Consider the following 23,854-nt stretch of genomic DNA (forward strand, 5'->3'; position numbering starts at 1 on the left):
AATGTCACTTGACCATCCCCAAAATGCCCCTTGACCATCCACAAATTGTCACTTGAATGTCCCCAAAATATCACTTGACCATCCCCAAATTGTCACTTGACCATCCCCAAAATGTCACTTGGTCATCCCCAAATACCACTTGACCGTCCCCAAATGTCACAGGGGGCGTCCCCAAGCCGCTGCCACCCCCACCGACACCACAGGCCACAGCGGTGGGGACACAGTGACACTTTACTGCCCTGGGGACACCGAGTCGGGGACATCACCGGCATCTCCCGCCCCACGTTGGTGACGCTTTGGTGACAACGGGTGACACTTGGGGCCGTCAGACGGAGATGGCGCCGTCGCGGAAGCCGCTGCGGCCGATGAGGGCGTTGAGGAGCACGGGGTGGCCCTGGTGACACGTGTCCTGTGCCACCCGCAGCAGCTGCTCCAGGCGCTCGCGCTCGGGCCGGCCCAGCTGCCACCCCCGGGCGCCCAGCGCCGCGGCCACCGCGCCGTAGTCTGGGGACAACGGGGACGGTGTCACCCGCGTGGGGACACGGGGGGGTGGGGGGGATGGGGTGTGGGGGTGGAGGTATGTGGGGACAATGATGTGGGTGACATGGGGACACCGACGTGGGGGGATCTGGGGTGACGTGGGGACACTGAGTTGGGTGACATGGGGTGACATGGGGACACCGACGTGGGGTGATCTGGGGTGACGTGGGGACACTGAGTTGGGTGACATGGGGTGACATGGGGACACCGACATGGAACGTGGGTGACATGGGGTGACATGGGCACACTAACGTGGGTGACATGGGGTGACATGGGGACACCGACGTGGGGGGATCTGGGGTGACGTGGGGACACTGAGTTGGGTGACATGGGGTGACATGGGGACACCGACATGGAACGTGGGTGACATGGGGTGACATGGGCACACTAACGTGGGTGACATGGGGTGACATGGGGACACCGACGTGGGGGGATCTGGGGTGACGTGGGGACACTGACATGGGTGACATGGGGACACCAACGTGGGATGATCTGGGGTGACATGGGGACACCGATGTGGGATGATCTGGGGTGACATGGGGACACCAACGTGGGTGACATGGGGACACCAGGTGTGAGCTGATCTGGGGTGACATGGGGACACCAACGTGGGGTGATCTGGGGTGACATGGGGACACTGACATGGGTGACATGGGGACACCAACGTGGGATGATCTGGGGTGACATGGGGACACCGACATTGGTGACATGGGGTGACATGGGGACACCGATGTGGGATGATCTGGGGTGACATGGGGACACCAACATGGGTGACATGGGGACACCAGGTGTGACCTGATCCAAGGTGACATGGAGACACCAAACATGGGATGATCTGGGGTGACATGGGGACACTGACATGGGATGATCTGGGGTGACATGGGGACATCAACATGGGCTGATCTGGGGTGACATGGGGACACCAACATGGGATGATCTGGGGTGACATGGGGACACTGATGTGGGATGATCTGGGGTGACATGGGGACACTGACATGGGTGACATGGGGACACCAACGTGGGATGATCTGGGGTGACATGGGGACACCAATGTGGGATGATCTGGGGTGACGTGGGGACACTGACATGGGTGACATGGGGTGACATGGGGACACCGATGTGGTGTGATCTGGGGTGACAAGGGCATATTGACGTGGGTGACATGGGGTGACATGGGGACACCGACGTGGAACGTGGGTGACATGGGGTGACGTGGGGACACTGAGTTGGGTGACATGGGGTGACATGGGGACACCGACGTGGGGTGATCTGGGGTGACATGGGCACACTGACGTGGGTGACATGGGGTGACATGGGGACACCGACATGGGACGTGGGTGACATGGGGTGACATGGGCACACTGACGTGGGTGACATGGGGTGACATAGGGACACCGACGTGGGGGGATCTGGGGTGACGTGGGGACACTGAGTTGGGTGACATGGGGACATCGATGTGGGATGATCTGGGGTGACATGGGGACACCAATGTGGGATGATCTGGGGTGACATGGGGACACTGACGTGGGTGACATGGGGTGACATGGGGACACTGACGTGGGTGACATGCGGTGACATGGGGACACCGACGTGGGGTGATCTGGGGTGACATGGGGACACTGACATGGGTGACATGGGGACACCAACGTGGGATGATCTGGGGTGACATGGGGACACTGACATGGGTGACATGGGGTGACATGGGGACACCGATGTGGTGTGATCTGGGGTGACAAGGGCATATTGACGTGGGTGACATGGGGTGACATGGGGACACCGACGTGGAACGTGGGTGACATGGGGTGATATGGGCACACTGACGTGGGTGACATGGGGTGACATGGGGACACCGACGTGGGGTGATCTGGGGTGACGTGGGGACACTGACATGGGTGACATGGGGACACCAACGTGGGATGATCTGGGGTGACGTGGGGACACTGAGTTGGGTGACATGGGGTGACATGGGGACACCGACGTGGGGTGATCTGGGGTGACATGGGCACACTGACGTGGGTGACATGGGGTGACATGGGGACACCGACATGGGACGTGGGTGACATGGGGTGATATGGGCACACTGACGTGGGTGACATGGGGTGACATAGGGACACCGACGTGGGATGATCTGGGGTGACATGGGGACACCGATGTGGGATGATCTGGGGTGACATGGGGACACTGACATGGGTGACATGGGGACACCAACGTGGGTGACATGGGGACACCAGGTGTGAGCTGATCTGGGGTGACATGGGGACACCAACGTGGGATGATCTGGGGTGATGTGGGGACACTGACATGGGTGACATGGGGACACCGATGTGGGGTGATCTGGGGTGACCTGGGGACACTGATGTGGGATGATCTGGGGTGACATGGGGACACCAGGTGTGACCTGATCCAAGGTGACATGGAGACACCAAACATGGGATGATCTGGGGTGACATGGGGACACCAACATGGGTGACATGGGGACACCAACATGGGTGACATGAGGACATCAACATGGGATGATCTGGGGTGACATGGGGACACCGATGTGGGATGATCTGGGGTGACATGGGGACACCAACATGGGTGACATGGAGACACCAAACATGGGATGATCTGGGGTGACACGGGGACACTGACATGGGTGACATGGGGACACCGATGTGGGATGATCTGGGGTGACATGGGGACACTGACATGGGTGACATGGGGACTGCGATGTGGGATGATCTGGGGTGACATGGGGACATCGATGTGGGATGATCTGGGGTGACATGGGGACACTGACATGGGTGACATGGAGACACCAAACATGGGCTGATCTGGGGTGACATGGGGACACCAACATGGGGGACATGGGGACACCAGGTGTGACCTGATCCAAGGTGACATGGAGACACCAAACATGGGATGGTCGGGGGGACATGGGGACACTGACATGGGTGACATGGGGACACCGATGTGGGGTGATCTGGGGTGACATGGGGACACTGATCTGGGATGATCTGGGGTGACATGGGGACACCAACATGGGTGACATGGGGACACCGATGTGGGATGATCTGGGGTGACATGGGGACACCAACATGGGTGACATGGGGAAAACGATGTGGGATGATCTGGGGTGACATGGGGACACTGACATGGGTGACATGGGGACATCAAACATGGGTGACATGGGGACACCAGGTGTGACCTGATCTGGGGTGACATGGGGACACCAACCATGGCTGACACGGGGGGACCATCCCTGGTGCCGAGATGCCACCGGTCCCCTCTCCGTGTCCCCTGGCGCCACCTCAAACCCCCCCGAGCTCCCACACCACGTGTGTCCCCAACCCCGGTGCCAAGAGGTGACAAAGAGGTGACAAAGAGGTGACAAAGGTGCCATTACCCAGGTAGGCCAGGCCACACGCCACGTTGCTGCCCAGCAGCGCCACCTGTTCCCGCGCGATCTGGCTCCAACAGGCGTCGTTCCCCACCAGCGCGATCACCGGCGTCTGCGGGGACACGAATCAATGTCACCACCCCCCCGGTGACACCGCCGAGCGTCCCCAACGTGTCCCTGGTCGCGTCCCCCACCTTGTGCCGCACGAAGGTGTCAAACTCCATCAAGCTGTAGCCCAACGAGCCGTCGCCATAAAGGACCCAAACCTGGCGGGAAATGTCCCCAAGTGTCCCCGCGTGTCCGCCGTTGTCCCCAAGCGTCCCCATTGTCCCCAAGCGCCATGTCATTGTACCTCGGCGTCAGGCCGGCACAGCTTGGCGCCGAGCGCGAACCCGCCGCCGACTCCCAACGTGCCGAAAGGTCCTGGTTGGGGACAAAAAGGTGTCACCGAATGTCACCGAATGGCTTCAGGTGGAAGAGACGCTCGAGGGTGAGGCCAATGGGAACGCAACATGGCGATAAAATGGCCCCAAGAAGCCCAAAATGGCCCCAAGATTGTGATCCCTGAGGTGATTCTGGCGCCATTTTGACCCTGAGGCGATTCTGGCGCCATTTTGACCCTGAGGTGATTTTGGCGCCATTTTGACTCTGAGGTGATTCTGGCGCCATTTTGACCCTGAGGTGATTCTGGCGCCATTTTGACCCTGAGGCGATTCTGGGGCCATTTTGATCCCTGAGGTGATTCTGGCGCCATTTTGACCCTGAGGTGATTCTGGCGCCATTTTGATCCCTGAGGTGATTCTGGCGCCATTTTGACCCTGAGGCGATTCTGGCGCCATTTTGACCCTGAGGTGATTTTGGCGCCATTTTGACTCTGAGGTGATTCTGGCGCCATTTTGACCCTGAGGTGATTCTGGCGCCATTTTGACCCTGAGGCGATTCTGGGGCCATTTTGATCCCTGAGGTGATTCTGGGGCCATTTTGATCCCTGAGGTGATTCTGGCACCATTTTGATCCTGAGGTGATTCTGGGGCCATTTTGATCCCTGAGGTGATTCTGGCACCATTTTGATCCTGAGGTGATTCTGGGGCCATTTTGATCCCTGAGGTGATTCTGGGGCCATTTTGATCCCTGAGGTGATTCTGGGGCCATTTTGATCCCTGAGGTGATTCTGGCACCATTTTGATCCTGAGGTGATTCTGGGGCCATTTTGATCCCTGAGGTGATTCTGGCGCCATTTTGATCCTGAGGTGATTCTGGGGCCATTTTGATCCCTGAGGTGATTCTGGCACCATTTTGATCCCTGAGGTGATTCTGGCGCCATTTTGACCCTGAGGTGATTCTGGGGCCATTTTGATCCCTGAGGTGATTCTGGCGCCATTTTGACCCTGAGGTGATTCTGGTGCCATTTTGATCCCTGAGGTGACTCTGGCGCCATTTTGACCCTGAGGTGATTCTGGCGCCATTTTGACCCTGAGGTGATTCTGGCGCCATTTTGACTCTGAGGTGATTCTGGCGCCATTTTGACCCTGAGGTGATTCTGGCGCCATTTTGAGCCCTGAGGTGATTCTGGGGCCATTTTGATCCCTGAGGTGACTCTGGCGCCATTGTGACCCTGAGGTGATTCTGGCGCCATTTTGATCCCTGAGGTGATTCTGGCGCCATTTTGACCCTGAGGCGATTCTGGCGCCATTTTGACCCTGAGGCGATTCTGGCACCATTTTGACCCTGAGGTGATTCTGGCGCCATTTTGATCCCTGAGGTGATTCTGGCGCCATTTTGACCCTGAGGTGATTCTGGTGCCATTTTGACCCTGAGGTGACTCTGGTGCCATCTTTCCCCACCACGCCGCCCCGTCCAGGCCCCGTGGCCGCTCACCGGGGTCCAGCCAGGCCAGGGGCTGCCGTGGCCGCAGGATGTAGGCGGCGGTGGCCACGAAATCGCCCCCGTCGGCCACCAGGATGCAGTTCTGGGGCAGCAGCCGGTCCAGGCACAGCAGCAGATCCAGGGGGTTCAGGTGGGGGGGAGCGGGGACGGTCGCTTTGTCCCTTAGGGATATGGGGAACAGCCAAAAATGGGGTGGGGACACCCACCATGGGGACCCCACGCCGGTGGAAAGGGGGTAAGGTGATCCACAATGGGGGTGAGGACACCTCAAAAATGGGGGTGGGATCCCCAAAATGGATGTTCTTTGTCCCCATCCACATCCCCATCCTTGTCCCCATCCACATCCCCATCCCTGCTCCACCATTGTCCCCATCCCCGTTCCACCATTGTCCCCATCCTTGTCCCCATCCCCATCCTTGTCCCCATCCCTGTTCCACCATTGTCCCCATTCCCATCCTTGTCCCCATCCCTGTCCCCCCATTGTCCCCATTCCCATCCTTGTCCCCATCCCTGTCCCCCCATTGTCCCCATCCCCATCCTTGTCCCCATCCCCATCCTTGTCCCCATCCTTGTCCCCCCATTGTCCCCATCCCCATCCTTGTCCCCATCCCTGTCCCCCCATTGTCCCCATCCCCATCCTTGTCCCCATCCCTGTCCCACCCTTGTCCCCATCCCCATCCTTGTCCCCATCCCTGTCCCCCCATTGTCCCCATCCCCATCCTTGTCCCCATCCCCATCCTTGTCCCCATCCTTGTCCCCCCATTGTCCCCATCCCCATCCCCCATCTTGTCCCCATCCTTCTCTCCATCTTGTCCCCATTCCTATCCCCGTCTTTGTCCCATCTCTGTCCTGTCCTTGTCCCCATCCCTTCCCAACCCTCGTCCCCATTTGTCCCCATCCCCATCCCAACCCTTGTCCCCATTCCTGTCCCTACACCCATCCCTGTCCCACCATTGTCCCCATTCCCACACCCCTTCCTGTCCCATCCTTGTCCCCATCCCCATCCTTGTCCCCATTCCTGTCCCACCACTGTCCCCAATCCCATCCCCCATCTTGTCCCCATCATTGTCCCCATTCCTGTCCGTCTCCATCCTTGTCCCCATCCCCATCCCAACCCTTGTCCCCATCCCTGTCCCCACACCCATTCCTGTCCCATCATTGTCCCCATTCCTGTCCCTATTCCTGTCCTTGTCTCCATCCTTGTCCCAATCTTTGTCCCCATCCCCATCCTTGTCCCTGTCCCATCCTGATCCCTGTCCCCATCCCCAACCTTGTCCCCATCCCTGTCCCAATCTTTGCCCCCATCCCCATCCTTCTCCCCATCCCTATTCTAGTCCCACCCTTGTCCCCATCCCCATCCCCACCCTTGTCCCCATCTTCGTCCCCAGTCCCGTCCCCTCACCGGATCTCCTTCTCCTTCCTCCTCTCGGCCTCCCGCAGCTGCTCTCCCCATTCCCTGGGGCAGCTGAACCCGCTCAGGCTCTGCGCCAACCGCACCACGAACGACGCCACGTCCCCTGCCAAAAACGCCTCCTTGTCCGTCTGGAACCGAGGGGCCACAACTGGACACACTATTCCAGATGTGACACACTATTCCAGATGTGACACACTATTCCAGGTGTGGCCTCCCCAGGGCAGAGTAGAGGGGCAGGAGAACCTCTCTGACCTACTGACCCCCCCCTTCTAATCCCCCCCAGGTCCCATTGGCTTCCTGGCCACAAGGGCCCAGTGCTGGCTCAGCCACAGCACCCGCTGTTCCCAGCTGGTCTCCCATCCAAGCACTGACCGGGCCCGACCCTGCTTAGCTTCCCAGATCAGACGGGATGGGGCGTTCTGTATGGCTGTATATATTATATATATGTATGTATATATATATATATGTTCCCCAAGTATATCCTGATAGTATCTGAACTAAAAGGCAGAGTAGAGGGGCAGGAGAACCTCTCTGACCTACTGACCACCCCCCTTCTAATCCCTCCAGGTACCATTGGTCTCCCATCCAAGCACTGACCGGGCCCGACCCTGCTTAGCTTCCCACATCAGATGAGATCAGGTGATCTCAGGGTGCTATGGCTGCATATATTATATATATATATGTTCCCCAAGTATATCCTGATAGTATCTGAACTAAACCCTCTTCTCAAGGGCAGAGCAGAGGGCAGGAGAACCTCTCTGACCTACTGACCACCCCCTTCTAATCCCCCCCACGTACCACTGGTCTCCCATCCAAGCACTGACCGGGCCCGACCCTGCTTAGCTTCCCAGATCGGGTGTTCTCAGGCTGCTATGGCTGTATATATTTTATACATATATATATATATATATATGTTCCCCAAATGTACCCTGATAATATCTGAACTAAAGGGCAGAGCAGAGGGGCAGGAGAACCTCTCTGACCTACTGACCACCCCCTTCTAATCCCTCCAGGTACCATTGGTCTCCCATCCAAGCACTGACCGGGCCCGACCCTGCTTAGCTTCCCACATCAGATGAGATCAGGTGATCTCAGGGTGCTATGGCTGCATATATTATATATATATATGTTCCCCAAGTATATCCTGATAGTATCTGAACTAAACCCTCTTCTCAAGGGCAGAGCAGAGGGGCAGGAGAACCTCTCTGACCTACTGACCACCCCCTTCTAATCCCCCCCACGTACCACTGGTCTCCCATCCAAGCACTGACCGGGCCCGACCCTGCTTAGCTTCCCAGATCGGGTGTTCTCAGGCTGCTATGGCTGTATATATTTTATACATATATATATATATATGTTCCCCAAATGTACCCTGATAATATCTGAACTAAAGGGCAGAGCAGAGGGGCAGGAGAACCTCTCTGACCTACTGACCACCCCCTTCTAATCCCCCCCACATACCATTGGTCTCCCATCCAAGCACTGACCGGGCCCGACCCTGCTTAGCTTCCCACATCAGGCGTTCTCAGGGTGCTATGGCTCTATATATTATATATATGTATATATACAAACTCCCTAAGTACATCCTGATAATACCTGAACTAAACCCTTTCTCCATGCTCATCCTGCTGTCCCCAGGACCCCCCGCTCCCTTTTCCACCCCCCCCGGGTGACCCCTCACCCTGCACGGCCAACCGCGGCTTCCAAAAAACATCCGAATTCTTCAACAGCTGCTCCCGGTCCCGGTTGACGGCGACGACGGCGGCGCCGCGGTTGAACAGTCGCCCGTAGGACAGGCGGAAATCGCAGACGGCGCCTTGGGGACGTCAACAGCGTCGCCGTGAGGGTGTCGGTGACGTTACGGGGTGTCACCGACCCCCAATTTGGGGACGCGGTACCTGCCAGCAGCACCAGGTCGGCGTCGCGGAGGGCGTCGCGGCGGTTTTGGCGCAGGAGGATGGGGCTGTCGGGGGGAAGGAGCCCCCGCGACGCCCCCCCCAGGTAACAGGGGACGCCGAGGGACTCCAGCGCCGAGCTGGGGGACAAAATGCAGCCGGTTGGCCCCAAAATTGGCTCAATCAGGGCCCCAAACTGGTTCGGTTTGGCCTTAAAATTGTCTCAGTCTGAGGCCAAAACTGGCTCAGTTTGGCTTTAAAACCAGCTCAGTCAGGACCCCAAACTGGCTCCATTTGGGCTGGGTTGGAGACCCAAACTGGCTCGGTTTGGCCCCAAAACCAGTTTGGTCAGGGCCACAAACTGGGTCAGTTTGGCCCCAAAACCAGTTTGGTCAGAGCCACAAACTGGGTCAGTTTGGCCCCAAAACCAGTTTGGTCAGGGCCACAAACTGGGTCAGTTTGGCCCCAAAACCAGTTTGGTCAGGGCCACAAACTGGGTCAGTTTGGCCCCAAAACCAGTTTGGTCAGGGCCACAAACTGGCTCCATTTGGCCCCAAAAGCTGGCTGGGTTGGAGACCCAAACTGGCCCAGTTTGGCCCCAAAATTGGCTCAATCAGGGTCCTAAACTGGCTCAGTTTGGCCTTAAAACCAGCTCAGTCTGAGGCCCAAACTGGCTGGGTTGGAGACCCAAACTGGCTCGGTTTTGCCCCAAAAAATGGTTCGGTTGAGGCCCCAAACTGGCTCCTTTTGGCCCCCAAACCAGCTCAGGTAGAGACGCAAACTGGCTCAATTTGGGCTTAAAACCAGCTGGGTTGGGGCCCTAAAACCAGTTGGGCTGGGGTTCCAAACTGACTCAGTTTGACCCTAAAACCAGCTCAGCTGGAGACCCAAACTGTCTTGGTTTGGCCTTAAAACCAGTTTGGTCAGGGCCCCAAACTGGCTCAATTTGGCCCCAAACCAGTTAATCTGCCCCCAAACCAGTTCAACTGTCCCCAACCCAGTTCAGCCACCCCCAAACCATCTCATAGACCCCAAATGGGCTGATCTGCCCCCAAACCAGTTCAACTGTCCCCAAACCATCTCATAGACCCCAAACTGGCTGATCCGCCCCCAAACCAGTTCAACTGTCCCCAAACCAGTTCAACTGTCCCCAAACCATCTCATAGACCCCAAACTGGCTGATCTGCCCCCAAACCCAGCTCAACTGTCCCCAAACCAGTTCAACTGTCCCCAAACCAGTTCAGCCACCCCCAAACCATCTCATAGACCCCAAACCAGTTCAGCCAGCCCCAAACCAGTTCAACTGTCCCCAAACCGCCTCATAGACCCCAAATGGGCTGATCTGCCCCCAAACCAGTTCACCCACCCCCAAACCAGTTCACCCACCCCCAAACCAGTTAAACTGTTCCCAAGCCATCTCATAGACCCCAAATGGGCTGATCTGCCCCCAAACCCAGCTCAACTGTCCCCAAACCAGTTCAACTGTCCCCAAACCAGTTCAACTGTCCCCAAACCATCTCATAGACCCCAAACTGGCTGATCCACCCCCAAACCAGTTCAACTGTCCCCAAACCATCTCATAGAGCCCAAACTGGCTGATCTGCCCCCAAACCAGTTCAACTGTCCCCAAACCAGTTCAACTGTCCCCAAACCAGTTCAGCCACCCCCAAACCAGTTCAGCCACCCCCAAACCAGTTTGAGTGTCCCCAAACCAGTTTGAGTGTCCCCAAACCAGCTGTTGTGGGGTCTCACCAGAGCTGCGCGGGGGTGGTGGGGGGCAGCATGGCCTGGCTGCCCAGCAGCACCAGCGGCTTCCTGGCCCGGCTCAGCAGCTCCGCACAGCGCTGCACCTGCGCCCAGAACACAGCTCGCACCCCAAAACACACGCCTCGCACCCCAAAACCGCCTCTCACCCCAAAACACACGCCGTGCCCCCCAAAACTGCTGCATTTGAGCCCAAACCCGCCTCGTTTGACCCCAAAACCCACTCTAGTCAGGCCCAAAACCACCTCGTTTGACCCCAAAACCCACTCTAGTCAGGCCCAAAACCACCTCGTTTGACCCCAAACCCCACTCTAGTCAGGCCCAAAACCACCTCGTTTGACCCCAAAACCCACTCTAGTCAGGCCTAAAACCACCTCGTTTGACCTCAAACCCCACTCTAGTCAGGCCCAAACCCACCTCGTTTGACCCCAAAACCCACTCTAGTCAGGCCCAAACCACCTCGTTTGACCCCAAAACCCACTCTAGTCAGGCCTAAAACCACCTCGTTTGACCCCAAAACCCACTCTAGTCAGGCCCAAAACCACCTCGTTTGACCCCAAAACCCACTCTAGTCAGGCCTAAAACCACCTCGTTTGACCCCAAAACCCACTCTAGTCAGGCCTAAAACCACCTCGTTTGACCTCAAACCCCACTCTAGTCAGGCCTAAAACCACCTCGTTTGACCTCAAACCCCACTCTAGTCAGGCCCAAAACCACCTCGTTTGACCCCAAAACCCACTCTAGTCAGGCCCAAACCCGCCTCGTTTGACCCCAAAACCCACTCTAGTCAGGCCCAAAACCACCTCGTTTGAGCCCAAAACTGCCTCATTTGAGCCCCAAAATCATCCAAGTCAGGCCCAAACCCACCTCGTTTGACCCCAAAACGGCCTCATTTGACCCCAAAAACGATCCCAGTCAGGCCAAAAATCACATTGTTTGACCCCACAACGGCCTCATTTGACCCCAAAACTGCCTCGTTTGACCCCAAAACGATCCCAGTCAGGCCCAAAATCACCTTGTTTGACCCCAAAACGGCCTCATTTGAGCCCAAAACTGCCTTGTTTGACCCCAAAAACGATCCCAGTCAGGCCCAAAATCACTTTGTTTGACCCCAAAATGGCCTCATTTGAGCCCCAAAATCATCCCAGTCAGGCCCAAACCCACCTCGTTTGACCCCAAAACGGCCTCATTTGACCCCAAAACTGCCTCGTTTGACCCCAAAACGATCCCAGTCAGGCGCAAAATCACCTTGTTTGACCCCAAAACGGCCTCATTTGAGCCCAAAACTGCCTCATTTGAGCCCCAAAATCATCCCAGTCAGGCCCAAACCCACCTCGTTTGACCCCAAAACGGCCTCATTTGGCCCCAAATCTGCCTCGTTTGACCCCAAAAACGATCCCAGTCAGGCCCAAAATCACCTTGTTTGACCCCAAAACTGCCTCATTTGACCCCAAATCCCACCCCAGTCAGTCCCAAAACCATCTCGTTTGACCCCAAAACCATCTTGTTTGACCCCAAAATTGCCTCGTTTGACCACAAAACCCACCCCAGTCAGGCCCAAAACCACCTCGTTTCACCCCAACACCAGCTGATTTAACCCCCAAACCAGCTTAGTTAGGCCCTAAACCCAGCCCAGCTTAACCCTAAAACCGACTCAGCCAATCCCTAAAATCACCCCAGTTTAACCCCCAAACCCACTGATTTAACCCCCAAACCAGTTCATTTAACCCCAAACCAGCTTAGTTGGGCTCTAAACCCAGCCCAGCTTAAGCCTAAAACCAGCTCATCCAATCCCTTAAATCACCCCAGTTTAACCCCCAAACCAGCTGATTTAACCCCCAAACCAGCTGATTTAACCCCCAAACCAGCTTAGTTGGGCTCTAAACCCAGCCCAGCTTAAGCCTAAAACCAGCTCATCCAATCCCTTAAATCACCCCAGTTTAACCCCCAAACCAGCTGATTTAACCCCAAACCAGCTGATTTAACCCCCAAACCAGTTCATTTAACCCCCAAACCAGCTTAGTTAGGCTCTAAACCCAGCCCAGCTTAAGCCTAAAACCAGCTCATCCAATCCCTTAAATCACCCCAGTTTAACCCCCAAACCAGTTGATTTAACCCCCAAACCCACTGATTTAACCCCCAAACCAGCTGATTTAACCCCAACACCAGCTTAGTTGGGCTCTAAACCCAGCCCAGCTTAAGCCTAAAACCAGCTCATCCAATCCCTTAAATCACCCAGTTTAACCCCCAAACCTGTTGATTTAACCCCCAAACCCACTGATTTAACCCCCAAACCAGCTGATTTAACCCCCAAACCAGCTTAGTTGGGCTCTAAACCCAGCCCAGCTTAAGCCTAAAACCAGCTCATCCAATCCCTTAAATCACCCCAGTTTAACCCCCAAACCAGCTGATTTAACCCCCAAACCAGTTCATTTAACCCCCAAACCAGCTTAGTTGGGCTCTAAACCCAGCCCAGCTTAAGCCTAAAACCAGCTCATCCAATCCCTTAAATCACCCCAGTTTAACCCCCAAACCAGTTGATTTAACCCCCAAACCCACTGATTTAACCCCCAAACCAGCTTAGTTGGGCTCTAAACCCAGCCCAGCTTAAGCCTAAAACCAGCTCATCCAATCCCTTAAATCACCCCAGTTTAACCCCCAAACCAGCTGATTTAACCCCCAAACCAGTTCATTTAACCCCCAAACCAGCTTAGTTGGGCTCTAAACCCAGCCCAGCTTAAGCCTAAAACCAGCTCATCCAATCCCTTAAATCACCCCAGTTTAACCCCCAAACCAGCTGATTTAACCCCCAAACCAGTTCATTTAACCCCCAAACCAGCTTAGTTGGGCTCTAAACCCAGCCCAGCTTAAGCCTAAAACCAGCTCATCCAATCCCTTAAATCACCCCAGTTTAACCCCCAAACCAGCTGATTTAACCCCCAAACCAGCTGATTTAACCCCCAAACCAGCTGATTTAACCCCCAAACCAGCTTAGTTGGGCTCTAAACCCAGCCCAGCTTAAGCCTAAAACCAGCTCATCCAATCCCTTAAATCACCCCAGTTTAACCCCCAAACCAGTTGATTTAACCCCCAAACCCACTGATTTAACCCCCAAACCAGCTGATTTAACCCCAACACCAGCTTAGTTGGGCTCTAAACCCAGCCCAGCTTAAGCCTAAAACCAGCTCATCCAATCCCTTAAATCACCCCAGTTTAACCCCAAAACCAGTTGATTTAACCCCCAAACCCACTGATTTAACCCCCAAACCAGCTGATTTAACCCCCAACACCAGCTTAGTTGGGCTCTAAACCCAGCCCAGCTTAAGCCTAAAACCAGCTCATCCAATCCCTTAAATCACCCCAGTTTAACCCCCAAACCAGCTGATTTAACCCCCAAACCAGCTGATTTAACCCCCAAACCAGTTCATTTAACCCCCAAACCAGCTTAGTTGGGCTCTAAACCCAGCCCAGCTTAAGCCTAAAACCAGCTCATCCAATCCCTTAAATCACCCCAGTTTAACCCCCAAACCAGTTGATTTAACCCCCAAACCCACTGATTTAACCCCCAAACCAGCTGATTTAACCCCAAACCAGCTGATTTAACCCCAAACCAGCTTAGTTGGACCCTAAACCCAGCCCAGCTTAACCCTAAAACCAGCTCATCCAATCCCTTAAATCACCCCAGTTTAACCCCCAAACCAGCTGATTTAACCCCCAAACCAGCTGATTTAACCCCCAAACCCCCCATGTACCGACACCCCCAAACCCCACTTAAGCCGGGCTTAAACCCACCTCCTCTTGTGTGGCCTGTGGCACATGAATGGGCAACGGTGACAAATCCTGGGGCTCCCAGGCCCCCGCAAAAAGGTTCCGGATGTAATTTCGAAGGTACCTATGGGGTTAATTTTGGGGTGCGGGGTTAATTTTGGGGGTGCTGGGGATTTTTGGGGTGCTGGGGGGGGTTCTTACCATGTCACCAATGTCCCCCGAAGTCCCCGGGGGGTTCGGGTGGCCCCGATTTCCTTCTCCACCACATGGAAGGGATAGAGAACGTCAATGGGCAGCTCCACAAAAACAGGACCTGGAAGAAATTTGGGGGGTGCAAAGAGGGGGGGACACCCCAAAATCAGATTAAAAGAGAGTTTTGGGGGGGGGGGAAGCAAGTTTTGGGGGGTAAAAAGCACTTTTTGGGGGGTTAAAAGCTCTTTATTTGCGTTAAAAGTCATTTGGGGGGGGTAAAAGGGACTTTAATTCAAACAGCAGCGCCCCAAAAAGGGACTTTTGGGGTGTAAAAAGGACTTTGGGGGGTAAAAGGCAATTTTGGGGTGTTTTGGGGGGGTAAAACACCCTCCAGTTTGCAATGTCACCCCCCAAAAAGACACTTTGGGGGGTAAAACCCACTTTTGGGGGTAAAACTCTTCCCCAAATCCCAATGTCACCCCCCAAAAAAAGACGCTTTTGGGGGCCAAAATCTGGGGGAGTTTAGTGTGTTTCCCCCCCATTTTTTGTGTGTGCGCCCCCAAAATTTGGGGGTGTCTCCCCCATGTTGTGTGTTTTCCCCCCATTTTTGGTACGTTTCCCCCCCATTTTTGATGTTTCCCCCCCATTTTTGGTCTGTTTCTCCCCATTTTTACGTGTTTCCCCCCATGTTTTGTGCGTGTGTCCCTCATAATTTGGGGGTGTCCCCCCCATGTTTTGTGTGTGTTTCCCCCATAATTTGGGGGTGTCTCCCCCATTTTTCGTGTGTTTCTCCCCCATGTTTTGTGTGTGTTTTCCCCCCATTTTTGACATGTTTCCCCTCCATGTTTTGGGGTGTCCCCCCCCACATTTTGGGGTGTCCCCCCCACATTTTGGGGTCCCGTACCGGGGGTCCCCGACCTGGCGGATGCTGGGGAATGTCCCCCATGTTTCGTGTGTGTCTCCCCATTATGTTTTGGGGTGCCCCCCCCATTTTGGGGTGTCCCCCCCCATTTTGGGGTGTCCCCCCCCCACATTTTGGGGTCCCGGACCTGGCGGTGGCCATGGCCTGGGGGATGATGGGGACAATGTCCCCCATGTTTCGTGTGTGTCTCCCAATTATGTTTTGGGGTGCCCCCCCCCCCCATTTTGGGGTGTCCCCCCCACATTTTGGGGTGTCCCCCCCACATTTCGGGGTCCTATACTGGGGGTCCCGGACCTGGCGGTGGCCACGGCCTGGGGGATGCTGGGGACAATGTCCCCCATGTTTCGTGTGTGTTTCCCCCCATGTTTTGGGGTGTCCCCCCCCATTTTGGGGTGTCCCCCCCCTTTTGGGGTGTCCCCCCCCCACATTTTGGGGTCCCAGACCTGGCGGTGGCCATGGCCTGGGGGATGCTGGGGACAATGTCCCCCATGTTTCGTGTGTGTCTCCCCATTATGTTTTGGGGTGCCCCCCCCATTTTGGGGTGTCCCCCCACATTTTGGGGTGTCCCCCCCCCACATTTTGGGGTCCCGGACCTGGCAGTGGCCATGACCTGGTGGATGCTGGGGCAAATGTCCCCCATGTTTCATGTGTGTTTCCCCATTATGTTTTGGGGTGCCCCCCCCCCCATTTTGGGGTGTCCCCCCCACATTTCGGGGTCCCATACCAGGGGTCCCGGACCTGGCAGTGGCCATGACCTGGTGGATGCTGGGGCCAATGTCCCCCATGTTTCATGTGTGTCTCCCCATTATGTTTTGGGGTCCCCCCCCCACATTTCGGGGTGTCCCCCCCCACATTTTGGGGTCCCGGACCTGGCGGTGGCCACGGCCTGGGGGATGCTGGGGACAATGTCCCCCATGTTTCATGTGTGTCTCCCCATTATGTTTTGGGGTGCCCCCCCCACACATTTTGGGGTGTCCCCCCCACATTTCGGGGTCCCGTACCGGGGGTCCCGGACCTGGCGGTGGCCATGGCCTGGGGGATGATAGGGACAATGTCCCCCATGTTTCGTGTGTGTTTCCCCCCATGTTTTGGGGTGTCCCCCCCACATTTTGGGGTGTCCCCCCCACATTTCGGGGTCCCGTACCGGGGGTCCCGGACCTGGCGGATGCTGGGGAATGTCCCCCATGTTTCGTGTGTGTTTCCCCCCATGTTTTGGGGTGTCCCCCCCCACACATTTTGGGGTGTCCCCCCCACATTTCGGGGTCCCGTACCGGGGGTCCCGGACCTGGCGGTGGCCATGGCCCGTCGGATGGTGGGGACGAGGTCGCGGACGGTGCGGACGGACAGACGGACCTTGCAGAGCGTCCTGAAGAGCGAGAGCTGCTCCACGTCCTGCAGCGCGCCGCGGCCCTGCGGGCGCGAAACGGGGCAAAATGAGGAAAAATGAGGGAAAATGAGCCCGAAATGGGGGAGAACGGGTCGGAAATGGGGGGGATGGGTTGGAAATGGGGGGGACGGGGCGGAAATGGGGGGAAAATGGCCGAAAAGTGGCGGGAAGTGCCTCAAAAATGGAGGGGAACAACGCCCCAAAATGGAGGGGAAACCAGCCCAAAAATAAAGGAAAAATGAGACAAAATAGGGGGAACGGGTCGGAAATGGAGGGAGAAAAACATCCAAAAATGGAGGGAAAAATGGCCCGGAAATGGAGGGGGAAACGGGTCAGAAATGGAGGGGAAATGGGTTGGAAATGGAGGGGAAAGCACCCCAAAAAATTGAGGGAAAATGGCCCAAAAATTGAGGGAAAATGAGCCCAAAATGGGGGAAATGGGTCGGAAATGGGGGGAAACGGGTCGGAAATGGGGGGAAACGGGTCGGAAATGGGGGGGGAAACGGGTCGGAAATGGGGGGGGAAAATGGCCAAAAAATGGCGCGAAGTGCCTCAAAAATGGAGGGGAACAACACCCCAAAATGGAAGGGAAATGAGCCCAAAATAGGGGGAACGGGTCAGAAATGGGGAGAAAAACATCCAAAAATGGTGGGAAAAATGGCCCGGAAATGGAGGGGGAAACGGGTCGGAAATGGAGGGGAAAACCACCCCAAAAAATGGAGGGAAAACCAGCCCAAAAGTGAGGAAAAATGAGCCCAAAATAGGGGGAACGGGTCAGAAATGGGGGGGGAAAACACCCAAAAATGGAGGGAAAAATGGCCCGGAAATGGAGGGGGAAACGGGTCAGAAATGGAGGGGAAAACCACCCCCAAAAATTGAGGGAAAATGGCCCAAAAATGGAGGGGAAATGAGCCCAAAAGTGGAGGGAAAATGAGCCCAAAAATGGGGGGGAAAACCACCCAAAAATGGGGGGGAAAAACACCCCAAAAATGAGGGGAAAAACCTCCCCAAAAATGGGGGGAATATGAGCCCAAAAATGGGGGGAATATGAGCCCAAAAATGGGGGGAATATGAGCCCAAAAATGGGGGGAAAAAACACACCAAAAAAGGAGGAAAAATGGCCCAAAAAATGGAGGGGAAAACACCCCAAAAATGAGGAAAAATGAGCTCAAAATGGGGGGAAATGGGTTGGAAATGGGGGGGAACAACACCCCAAAAATGGAGGGGAAAAAACACCCAAAAATGGAGGGAAAACCAGCCAAAAAAGTGAGGGAAACCCCCCCCCCCCAAAAAAAATGGAGGGAAAATGAGCCAAAAATGGGGGGAAAATGGCCGGAAAATGGGGAGAAATGCCTCAAAAGAGGAGGGAAAAAACAGCCCCAAAAATTGAGGGAAATGGGTCATAAATTTGGGGGAAACGGGTCATAAATGGGGGGAACAACCACCCAAAAATGGAGGGAAAAAACCTCTAAAAATGGAGGGAAAAACCGCCCCAAAAATGGAGGGGAAAAAAACTCTAAAAATGGGGGAAAACACGACTCCGAAATGGAGGGAAAACCTTCCCAAAATAGGGGAAAACTCCCCAAATACTGAAGAAAAGAAACACCAAATGGAGGGGAAAAAAAAGGGCGGGAAGCACCTCAAAAATGGCGGAAACAAACCCAACAAAATGGCGGAAAACACCCCAAAAATGAAGGAAAAACCCCCCAAACTGAGGAGAAAAACCAAACAAAATGGCAGGAAACTCTCCAAAGTGGAGGAAAAAACCTTAAAATTGAGGAACCCCCCCCAAAATGTGGCCAAAAAGGGATTTCTTTACCTTTTGTAAGGTGGCGGCTGCTCCCCCGATGAGCAGCAATGGCGACTCGGCCAACTGGGCGTTCTTGACCGCGGTGATCGTGTTGGTGACACCGGGGCCCGCGGTGACAATGGCGACACCGACACCACCTGGGGATGGCACAGGGGGGACAAATGGGGACAAAAGCCACCACAGAAGGTCCCTGGACACCCCCAAAGTCTTTGAACCCTCATCAGGTCAATGGGGAACCAACCAAGTTGGGAGACCCCAAAACCTTGGAACAGAAGAACATGGTGGCCTTGGTGTCACCTCCTTGGCCCGTAGGTGACAAATGGGGACAAAAACCACCACAGAAGGTCCCTGGACATCCCCAAAGTCTTTGAACCCTTCGTAGGTCAATGGGGAACCAACCAAGTTGGGACACCCCAAAATTCTCCATCAATTGAGCCAAGAGAACGTGATGGCCATGGAGTCAACTTCTCTTGGGCCTGTAGGTGACAAATGGGGACAAAAGCCACCACAGAAGGTCCCTGGACACGCCCAAAGTCTTTGAACCCTCATCAGGTCAATGGGGACCCAACCAAGTTGGGACACCCCAAAATTCTCCATCCATTGGAGCAGAAGAAGGTGGTGGCCATGGGGTCACCTCATGGTTCTGTCCCCACCAGAGCTGACAAATCACCTTTGGGGGTGACAAATGGGGACAAAAGCCACCACAGAAGGTCCCTGGACACCCCCAAAGTCTTTGAACCCTTCGTAGGTCAATGGGGAACCAACCAAGTTGGGACAACCCAAAATTCTCCATCCATTGAGCCAAGAGAACGTGGTGGCCACGGTGACACCTTCTCTTGGGCCTGTAGGTGACAAATGGGGACAAAAACCACCACAGAAGGTCCCTGGACACCCCCAAAGTCTTTGAACCCTCATCAGGTCAATGGGGAACCAACCAAGTTGGGACACCCCAAAATTCTCCATCCATTGGAGCAGAAGAAGGTGGTGGCCATGGGGTCACCTCATGGTTCTGTCCCCACCAGAGCTGACAAATCACCTTTGGGGGTGACAAATGGGGACAAAAGCCACCACAGAAGGTCCCTGGACATCCCCAAAGCCTTTGAACCCTTCGTAGGTCAATGGGGACCCAACCAAGTTGGGACACCCCAAAACCTTGGAACAGAAGAACATGGTGGCCTTGGTGTCACCTCCTTGGCCCGTAGGTGACAAATGGGGACAAAAGCCACCACAGATGGACACTGGACATCCCCAAAGTCCTTGAACCCTTCGTAGGTCAATGGGGAACCAACCAAGTTGGGACACCCCAAAACCTTGGAACAGAAGAACATGGTGGCCTTGGTGTCACCTCCTTGGCCCGTAGGTGACAAATGGGGACAAAAGCCACCACAGAAGGTCCCTGGACATCCCCAAAGTCTTTGAACCCTTCGTAGGTCAATGGGGAACCAACCAAGTTGGGACACCCCAAAATTTTCCATCCATTGAGCCAAGAGAACATGGTGGCCATGGTGCCACCTTCTCTTGGGCCTGTAGGTGACAAATGGGGACAAAAGCCACCGCAGAAGGTCCCCGGACACGCCCAAAGTCTTTGAACCCTTCACAAATCAATGGGGAACCAACCAAGTTGGGACACCCCAAAACCTTGGAACAGAAGAACATGGTGCCCTTGGTGCCACCTTCTCTTGGGCCTGTAGGTGACAAATGGGGACAAAAGCCACCACAGAAGGTCCCTGGACATCCCCAAAGTCTTTGAACCCTTCGTAGGTCAACAGCGACCCAACCAAGTTGGGACACGCCAAAGCCTTGGAACAGAAGAACATGGTACCCTTGGTGTCACCTTCTTGGCCTGTAGGTGACAAATGGGGACAAAAGCCACCACAGAAGGTCCCTGGACACGCCCAAAGTCTTTGAACCCATCACAGATCAATGGAGACCCAACCAAGTTGGGACACCCCAAAACCTTGGAACAGAAGAACATGGTGCCCTTGGTGCCACCTTCTCTTGGGCCTGTAGGTGACAAATGGGGACAAAAGCCACCACAGAAGGTCCCTGGACATCCCCAAAGTCTTTGAACCCTTCGTAGGTCAACAGCGACCCAACCAAGTTGGGACACGCCAAAGCCTTGGAACAGAAGAACATGGTACCCTTGGTGTCACCTTCTTGGCCTGTAGGTGACAAATGGGGACAAAAGCCACCACAGAAGGTCCCTGGACACGCCCAAAGTCTTTGAACCCATCACAGATCAATGGAGACCCAACCAAGTTGGGACACCCCAAAACCTTGGAACAGAAGAACATGGTGCCCTTGGTGTCACCTCCTTGGCCCGTAGGTGACAAATGGGGACAAAAGCCACCATGAGGTGACCCCAGATCTCACCGGAGAGGCGGGAGACGGCGTCGGCGGCGAAGACGGCGGTGGCCTCGTGCCGCGTGTCCACCACGCGCACCCCGATCTTCTCGCAGGCCACCAGGATGGGCGAGATGTGCCCGCCGGCCAAGGCGAAGACGAACCGCACGCCGTGGGCCTTCAAGACGGCGGCCACCAACTCCCCGCCGTGCCGGGGACTCCGCGGGTCCACCTGTGACACCGGGGGGACGTCACCGGCGTCGCCTCGGCCCCAACCATGCGGGGTTTGGGGTGAAAAAGGGTGGTTTTGGGTAAAAAATTGGGGGGGCGGCCTACCGGGTGGAGGAGTTGGTGGAGGAGACCCAAGCGATGGGCCAGCGCGGCCAGCGCCGCGGCCACCGCCAGGAGGACGGCGGCCAAGGACACGGTGACGGCGCTCAGGGCGTCCATGGGGATGGCGGGAGAGGCCTGGGGGGACAGGTGAGCTGGGTTTAGTTGAGTCTGGATTAACTGAGCCGGGATTAGGTGAGCCGGGATTAGTTGACCTGGGATTAGTTGAACCGGGATTAGTTGAATTTGGTGAATTGAACTCAGATTAATTGAACACAGATTAATTGAATTTAGTGAGTTGAACCCGGATAAACTGAACCCCAATTAATTAAATTGGGTGAATTGAACCCAGACTAATTAAATTGGGTGAGTTGAACCCAGACTAATTAAATTGGGTGAGTTGAACCCAGACTAATTAAATTGGGTGAGTTGAACCCAGACTAATTAAGTTGGGTGAATTGAACCCAGACTAATTGAACCAGGATTAATTAAATTTGGTGAAAGGAACACGGATCAATTAACCCAGATTAATTGAATTTGGTGAACTGAACCTGGATTAATTGAACCCGGATTAAGCAAACCCAATTCACTGCATCTGGTTTAACCGAACCCAGTTTAACTGAGATGGATGAATTGAACCCAATAGAACCTAACCCAAGGAATTAAACCCGGTTTAACTGAACCCAGTTTAACTGAACCCAGTTTAACTGAGATGGATGAATTGAACCCAATAGAACCTAACCCAAGGAATTAAACCTGGTTTAACTGAACCCAGTTTAACTGAGATGGATGAATTGAACCCAATAGAACCTAACCTGAGGAATTAAACCCAGTTTAACTGAACCCAGTTTAACTGAGATGGATGAATTGAACCCAATAGAACCTAACCCAAGGAATTAAACCCGGTTTAACTGAACCCAGTTTAACTGAACCCAGTTTAACTGAACCCAGTTTAACTGAACCCAATAGAACCTAACCTGAGGAATTAAACCCAGTTTAACTGAACCCAGTTTAACTGAACCCAGCACTTCTCTGGCGCAACCCCAACACTAAGCCAAGCCTAATCCACACTAAGCCAAGCCCAACCCCAGCTCATTTGCTTAATTACCCTAACGAACTCGTCTGTCTTCTCCAACTCTCGGTGCCCACGCAAAGACCTGCTTGGGACGGGGTGTGGGGGGGGAAGAGATATAAAATCCTAAACCCGGCCTAACCCCCCCCCCCCCAAAACTAATCCCAGTTTTAGCCCATTCCCAACCCACCGGAGCTGATCCAGATGCCGGATTTTTCTCCTTAAACCCCCCAATTTGCCTCTTTTTAGGCTTAAAAAAGGCGATGGGGGGGTGTAGGGATCCCACACCCCCTCCCCCCGGGTGTCCCTTGGTTCTGTGACCCCCCCAAGGGTCACCCCTCCCGGGGTCCCCCCTAATCCCACGCCCCGCCCCCCCCCGTTCCCATGGCAACCCCCAGAGGGCGGGGCCAACCCCCCTGGGTGTCCCCCGGTCCCATGACCCCCCCGGATCCAAGGGCACCCCCATGTCACCCCAAATCGGGATCGCCCCCCCGGCCGCCACCTGCTCGTCCCGGAAGCCCCGAACCCCGCCCACCCCTGCGGCCCCGCCCACCCCCGCGGCCCCGCCCACCCGCCCAAGCCCCGCCCACCCCCGCGGCCACGCCCCCTCCCCGCACCGACCCCGCGGCCGCCGGCGCTGCCGCCTGAATCACATGACGCCGACTGAATCACGTGACACTGCCTTCCGGCTCCGCCCCTTTCGCGTCATTCGCCCGCCGGAGCTTTATTTTTCCCCTCAGTGGAGCGCGCTGATTGGCTGAGGGGCGGGGCGGAGTCCAGGGGGCGGGGCCAGGGAAGGGGCGGGGCCAGGGAAGGGGCTGGGCCATGGCTGGGCAGAGTCTAAAGGGCGAGGGTCGGAACGAGGGGCGTGGCCAAGGGAAGGGGCGTGGCCTGCTGGGGGAGTCCCCCATGGGGATTCCCCCGGGGGGGGGTTTACGTGGAGATCTCGCTTGGGAGGGGGGGGAGGTGTCTATTGGGGTTTACATGGGGGGTTCGATTTTGGGGGGGGGCCTTCCATTATGGGGGATCACTTGGGGGGGGGTCTCCCATGGATTTTCGGGGGGGAGGGTGGGGACCAGAAACTGCTCCGGGGGACCCAGGCGTCCGGGAAGGTGCCACCCCCCCCGGGGGGGGATGTGTGGGAAATT

At 55.6% G+C, this 23,854-nt stretch overlaps 1 protein-coding gene across 5 annotated transcripts; it reads right to left on the bottom strand.

Annotated features, from left to right (window-relative positions):
- Positions 1-185: 185 nt before the first annotated feature.
- Positions 186-23,412, bottom strand: ILVBL (ilvB acetolactate synthase like). 5 transcript variants are annotated; one of them, XM_082076450.1, is made up of 18 exons: positions 23,328-23,412; positions 22,743-22,791; positions 21,641-21,772; positions 21,335-21,536; positions 18,971-19,098; positions 17,050-17,174; positions 15,747-15,760; positions 14,852-14,963; positions 14,675-14,774; positions 10,871-10,968; positions 9,122-9,258; positions 8,905-9,039; positions 7,212-7,326; positions 5,801-5,970; positions 4,275-4,345; positions 4,117-4,188; positions 3,929-4,034; positions 186-504 (listed from the first exon to the last, which is right to left on the bottom strand). In XM_082076450.1, exons 3-18 carry the CDS (start codon positions 21,752-21,754, stop codon positions 326-328), a joined length of 1,878 nt encoding a protein of 625 aa, XP_081932576.1. In that variant the 5' UTR covers positions 21,755-21,772; positions 22,743-22,791; positions 23,328-23,412; the 3' UTR covers positions 186-325. The 5 variants fall into 5 exon arrangements, with proteins under 5 accessions (XP_081932576.1, XP_081932577.1, XP_081932578.1 ...); XM_082076451.1 differs by lacking the exon at positions 23,328-23,412 and adding an exon at positions 23,209-23,228; XM_082076452.1 differs by lacking the exon at positions 23,328-23,412 and adding an exon at positions 23,178-23,195.
- Between the last annotated feature and the right edge of the window lie 442 nt (positions 23,413-23,854).

Source organism: Streptopelia decaocto (genome assembly GCF_964273445.1).
Source record: "Streptopelia decaocto genome assembly, contig: SUPER_29_unloc_1, whole genome shotgun sequence".
Taxonomy (NCBI): Eukaryota; Metazoa; Chordata; class Aves; order Columbiformes; family Columbidae; genus Streptopelia; species Streptopelia decaocto.

Excerpts from the sequence above, each read along its gene's own strand:
- ILVBL (XM_082076450.1), bottom strand. The coding sequence starts at position 21,754 with ATGGACGCCCTGAGCGCCGTCACCGTGTCCTTGGCCGCCGTCCTCCTG. Across the intron at positions 9,259-10,870 it reads ACCACCCCCGCGCAGCTCTG|CTCGGCGCTGGAGTCCCTCG; the intron begins GTGAGACCCCAC and ends TTTGTCCCCCAG. Across the intron at positions 505-3,928 it reads GTGTGGCCTGGCCTACCTGG|ACTACGGCGCGGTGGCCGCG; the intron begins GTAATGGCACCT and ends CGTTGTCCCCAG.